The following is a 6,000-nucleotide window of genomic DNA, read 5'->3' as shown; positions in this document are numbered from 1 at the left end:
GGCGGGGGGCGGGGGGGCGAGACTGAAGAGGAAGAAAAACATTTGATTTCGAGGGCTCTAGAAGATCTGGATGAGAGGGGGGCAATTGCCGTTTTGTTGAAACGATTTTTTACGTATGGACGGAAAGAGACATCAAGTTGGGGAAAAACTACACCGTTCGTAAGAGTTCTCTGCATTGGTTAATTGAGGGGTATTTTTGGAACTCTGTGTTTGGGCAGGAGACTGACGGCGTCGTTTTGGTGCCTAGGATTGCGTTGATTTGCGGGAAATAATACGGCGTCGTTTGGATTTGGCGGGGGCGGGAAATTGGTTCTCTTTTTGTTGAAGATATGGCGGGAAATAAGGATATTTAGTGGAAAAAAAAGGAGGTAAAACGATAATCGAGTATTTTTTGTTAATAGGGTTTATTTTTTGTTTTTTGTTTTCCTTTCTTTTGGTGAATTGGATGGAGTCTGGCGAATAGAGAATAAGCTACGGAAAAGAATTTTATTCTTAAAAAAAAGATATTATGTGTTGTATTTTATCTTTTTTTTTTTTTTTGAATCGGAATAGGAAAAAGATTAAGAAAAAAAAGTACATGTACAAAACATTAGAATTCTAAGTTTTTACTATGATTTCCTTACCATGATCATAATGCTTAAGGGGAAGACTCAATCAATCAAATAATTAATAAATACTTAGGGCCCGTTTAGTTTGATGATTCGAGTTTTTAATTCGAATTGATATGTGATTTTATGTGATAATTTTTTAGTGTAATAAAAAAGTTAAATGTATCAGTTTTACTTTTTTTATATAAAATATCCAAAAAAGAGATAACTAATTTCAAAACAAAAAAAAATGAGAGATAACTCATAAAGAAATTTAAAAGAAGATAAATACACCTTTTTTTTTCGGCCGGAAAGGACATAACTACACTAATTAGAACTCGAAATCGTCTACAATTCTAATTTCCCTTCCTATTTATAATCGATTAAACCCTTATATAATGTGTATGTATATATAAACATCTCCATTAATCCAAAGCCTAGCCAATCCCTGTCAAGTATACTTGTTGTCGTCTATAGTCAGTGACATAATCTCGTCCGCAAACACTGGGAAGCCAAGAAAGCTCAACAACCATGATGAGAGACAGTAATCTTCCGGAAGATATGGTGATCACAGAAATTCTTCCAAAATTGCCAGTGAAATCTCTCATGAGGTTTAAGTGCGTCTCGAAAAAATGGTTTTCTCTCATCACCAATGACCCCAAGTTCATCGCAGCCCACCTCCAATATCATCAATCCAAGAACACCAAATTTTTCTCCATTATTGAAAGAAAACATGATCCCGTGTGGAAGTACGAGTTGGGAAAGTTTTTGGTTCTCAATTACGAATCAAAGGACGCAATATTTGATCAGACTTATCTAGAGAAATCATACTTATCATCAAATATTAACAATATCGTTGGATCTTGTAATGGCTTGGTATGCCTTAGTACTTTTCATATGGTCAATGGCACAAAAATAATCTTGTGGAATCCAGCAACCAGAGAATTCAGGGACATTCCGGATGTAACCTTTCCAACAGACGTCTTCTCTGCAAGTGGTCCTTTAGGGTTCGGATTCGATAAAAATAGCAAGGATTACAAGTTGGTTAGAATCATGAAAAGTTTGTCAACTAATATTTATAACTATAATGTTGATCAAATACTTCTACACCCCCATGTATTCACTAGAGGAAGCAACTGTTGGAGAAGTTTGAAACCCGTAAAGGGGTGGATTTGGAACGAAAATAGAACGGTTTTGGTGAACGGAGTCTTGTATTGGACGGGGTTAACGCCGCAACGTGAAAGTTGCATTTGGTCTTTCAATTTGCGCGACGAGGAGTTTCAGACAATAGAACAACTGCCTGCTGATTTTGGTGATGTTGCTAGTGACTACCGCCTTGCTCTTTGTAAGTGGAAAGATTCGATATTGGCAGCGCTGACCACGCCCAAGCACATTGGCAGCGACCACTATTTTTGGCGGATGAGCAGCCTGAATTTCTCTTGGACTAAGCTGTTCATAATCAGTGGCTCTTTGGGGTACTTAAACTTCTGTGGAGTTTGGATGGATCAACTTCTTTTCGAAAAGGATTTTGTTGAGCCGAAAGTTCTGCAAATTTGGTTGTGTGATCCCATCAAGGGAAGTGATCGGAAAGTATTTGAGGAAAATGATTATAAGAGTGAAAAATGGTTTTACAAACTTGATTGCGTAGCTCATGATTATGTGCCGAGTCTGGTTTCAGTCCATACTCAGCCAAATAATTCTCATGGCCTAATTAATTAAGGAGTAAACAGTTTGATCACTAAACTTTGATTTCGTTATTGAGTAAACAGTTTAATCACTAAACTTTGATTCCGTTCATTTATTTAGTTACATGTTCCTGTAAATGTTTATTTCTTTCTCTCTCAGTTTTTTTATTTAAAAATATATCGTTTGCCATTGAATGTTTTATGGCCTAACCTTTTGTGAATTGCAAATACCAAATAACTAGCAAGATTATTATATTAACTTCATAATGCATCTAGAATTAAGAATCAACTCTTGTGTTCTGTTATTTTTATCTTATTTCATATCTTTCTAATAATATTGTGACACGTTAATTAAAATATTTATGTGAAAATTAGCTATATCTGACATGAAAATTTTGTGAAGGCACATATATAGAAATATTTATAACTCTCACAAGTGCGAGAACTTTTATTCTAAGCAAACATCAAGTTTCAGAAATTACGTGCATTCATGATGTCTCGACAATTTACTTGAACTGGCTAATTTTTTGTTATATTGTTATGTGAACAATATGGGTTTTTTTTTTTTTTTAAAAAAAAAAGAAGAAGAAACTAGTCAAAGTGCGCTTAGTGCACATGACAATGGACAAATTATTAAGAAGAGAGAAGAAAGAAAAAATAAATAAACAAAGAGAAAAATGAAAAAAATAAATAAACAAAACATAAGACAACAAAAAAGATGAATATTACAATTTCATTAAAATGCCAAAAAAAAAGAATAAAAACCAAAGAAAAATTTTGTGAAATGTTTCATACAGTTTTACTGCAGTTTGTTTAAAAAAAAAAAAAAAAGTTAAAAAAACAAAATCCTCCGTGAAACGCCGAGAGGATGTTTTCACACATTGACTCGTGCGAAATTAGCCCCCTTTACAATCTTCAGTCCCCTAAACTATTTCGCTAATTTAAAAGTATAAATTTGAAATTAAAACTTGGACATTTATATTATTAACAAACAATATAGGAGACCATATTGATAATTGTATGCAACACTTATATGAAAAAGGTAAAATTTATATGGAAGATTCTACGGTAGGGGTGTACTTGTAGAAGACAATTCTAAACTATTTTATCAAGCGGTAAAAAAACGATGGAGAAATATTAAACTAAAATTAAACCTCACACACTTGATTTTTCAACATTTGATCAAAAAACACATAGAGAACGAATTAACCACGCTGCCGGCTAGCCTCCCACGTCGCTCACCACCGTCGCGGATGAAGGGCCCTTGCCAGCGGGATTCGCGCCGCCTTGGAGAGGGGAGGTTGGGTTCAAGGAGGCTGGCATAGCTCGCGCGAGACCAGAGCTTCGTCGACAGAGTTCACGAGGGAGCCCGGCTGGCATTTGCCCGATCTGAGAGAGAGGGAGTAGATCGACGGGGAGAGAAGGGAGACTGAGATCTCCTCATCCTGAGGCCGCGAACCTGGTATGTTCATCGAGGGAGCTTCGCAGGCGTTCATCACGAATATACAGGGAGAGAGAGAAAGAGAGAGAGTGGGAGTAGATCGATGGAGTGCAGAGGATATCTGCTCATGGTGTTCTTCACAAAGGTCGTCGGCGTCGGAGAATAAAGAGACACTGGCGATTTGGCATTGGCTGACGGAGGTTCATTAGGGGACAAATCGCTTTGTGGTCAGCGAGAAGGGGACGACGGCACTAGGGCGGGTGTGGTGAAGTTTGATTTGGCATTGGATGAGGGAGTTTCAACAGGGGACGCTTTGTAGTCGGCGGCGGAGGGGGCGACGGTGGTGAAGTTTGTGTGGAAGAAGAAGTTTTTTTTTCCCTTTTTGTTTTGTTATTTTTCTGAACTTTTGAGTGCGTTTGAAACTCGTTCCAAAATGATTTTATTCTTTGTATGAAAATGAAAATGAAAACGTCTTTAATTTTAGATGAAAATCATTTTTGAAAATGTATTTAGTAATTTTATCATGAAATTATTTTCAGTATAAAAAACTCATTAATGTCTCTCTCTTTCTCTATGTTCGAGAGAGGAGAAACAAAAATAAAAAAATGAAAAACAACTAAAAGTCATTTTTTATTTCTCTCTCATTTTACACTAAACTAAAAATCGTTTTCATTTCTGTTTTTTATCTTTATTGCGCCAAACATCGTTTTAAAAACGGTTTTATTTTTTTCTCAAAAAACGTGAAAAATAAAAACGGAATCAATTCTAAACACGGCCTTTTATTTTGTTAATCAAGTGTGTTACTCTCTATTAGTATTTGCATGGAGAAGATCATTTTTTACCATTGATTTTTTATCGATTGGCCAGCTCATAAAAGGTAAAATGACAATCAAGTTTTTCTTTTTAATAGGAGTTTCTCTTTTAGGAGACGTTTGGTTTATGGATTAGAATCATGTGATTCGAATCATTTTTTATTTACGTGTATTTTTTGTGAGAGAAAATACTATAACAAATCATGAACTATGATTCAAATTATGATTTGAATCCTCCAACCAAACATCCCCTTATTCTAAAAACACTACACGAAATTGTAACTTTAACTACAAAATTTTCAGCTACAAATATAAATTTGTAGCTAATAATAAGTTTTTGTGGCAAAATAAAATTTATATCTAAATATTAATTATTAGTTACAAATTATATTTAGCAGCTAAGACACTAAATAATGAGAATTAGAATTTTAGTAAATAAAATATAAAAATTAGCTACAACAATTTACTTTCTGTGGTTGATTGTTAAAATTAGTTACAAAACATGTTTGTAACAAAAAAAAAAATCTATACATACATAAAAGAGTCAATGAATTAGTTTCTGAAAAATGCCATATGTTGGCCTTGTAGAACCTACATATTGACCTCCACTTTTTTTAATTTTTCTATTTATTTTTCTTTCTCTTTTTTCACTTTCAGATTTTTTTATATTTTTTTCTCTCTCTTTTTTTTCCTTACCTATTACTTTTTTTAATTTTTTATTTTCCCCCCACTATTGCTTACATATTGCCTTTAACAGTAAAAAAAAAAATTTAATTTCATTCAATAAGTGTGAATGAAATTTTAAATAGTAATGGATGAAATATAAGATAAATATACATAATATTTCATTTATCTTTTTATAAAAAAATATCTTATATTTATAACTATGACTTATTGAAACACCTTTACTTAATTTGAAACGTGAATTTTAATCCTTTTACTTTTTGGTTCATTTTGAATATTGTGTTTTTTAATTGTATCTTATAAAACTTTACCCCTTAATATGTTCTCATTTAAATAATTTTAAATATGTGCTTGCCTAAATATTTTTATTTGTTGTTAATATTTTTTTTTTCTAAATGTATGTGTCTAAAAAAATATAACATAATAAATACTCACGCACGTGGTGTGTGTGTAAACTAGTAATAAGTAATAAGTAGTAGTTACAAGAAATTTTATCACTATTAAACAAGCTCAAATGCAAATGCTAATACTGATGATATATTTAACATAAAAAATATAATATGGTATCTTATTTTTATTTTTACTCCAATGCTAATGATATTTAAAATGTTAAATCTACATTTTTTTATAATCATTAAGCTTTAAAAGTTGTAATAGTAAACTTTTATTTTTAAAATAATTAAAAAAATATAAAAATTGCAATGATATATTAAAAAACAAACAATTCAACTTATAGTAATCTAACTAGTTTTTTTGCCCACACATTGCTGCAGGAAAGATTATTATATTAT

The 6,000-nt window shown here is 32.5% G+C and overlaps 1 protein-coding gene across 1 annotated transcript; it reads left to right on the top strand.

Annotated features, from left to right (window-relative positions):
• Positions 1-1,118: 1,118 nt before the first annotated feature.
• LOC21389441 (F-box protein At5g10340) lies at positions 1,119-2,306 on the top strand. Its single transcript, XM_010099009.1, has one exon. It carries the CDS (start codon positions 1,119-1,121, stop codon positions 2,304-2,306), a length of 1,188 nt encoding a protein of 395 aa, XP_010097311.1.
• The last annotated feature ends 3,694 nt before the right edge of the window (positions 2,307-6,000 follow it).

Source organism: Morus notabilis, unplaced genomic scaffold, assembly GCF_000414095.1.
Source record: "Morus notabilis unplaced genomic scaffold, ASM41409v2 Scaffold1372, whole genome shotgun sequence".
NCBI lineage: Eukaryota > Viridiplantae > Streptophyta > Magnoliopsida > Rosales > Moraceae > Morus > Morus notabilis.
The sequence above is the reverse complement of the archived record's forward strand: the minus strand, read 5'-3'. Positions and strand labels throughout refer to the sequence as shown.

What these genes read in the sequence shown, in the direction of transcription:
- LOC21389441 (XM_010099009.1), top strand. Translation starts at nt 1,119, where the DNA reads ATGATGAGAGACAGTAATCTTCCGGAAGATATGGTGATCACAGAAATT.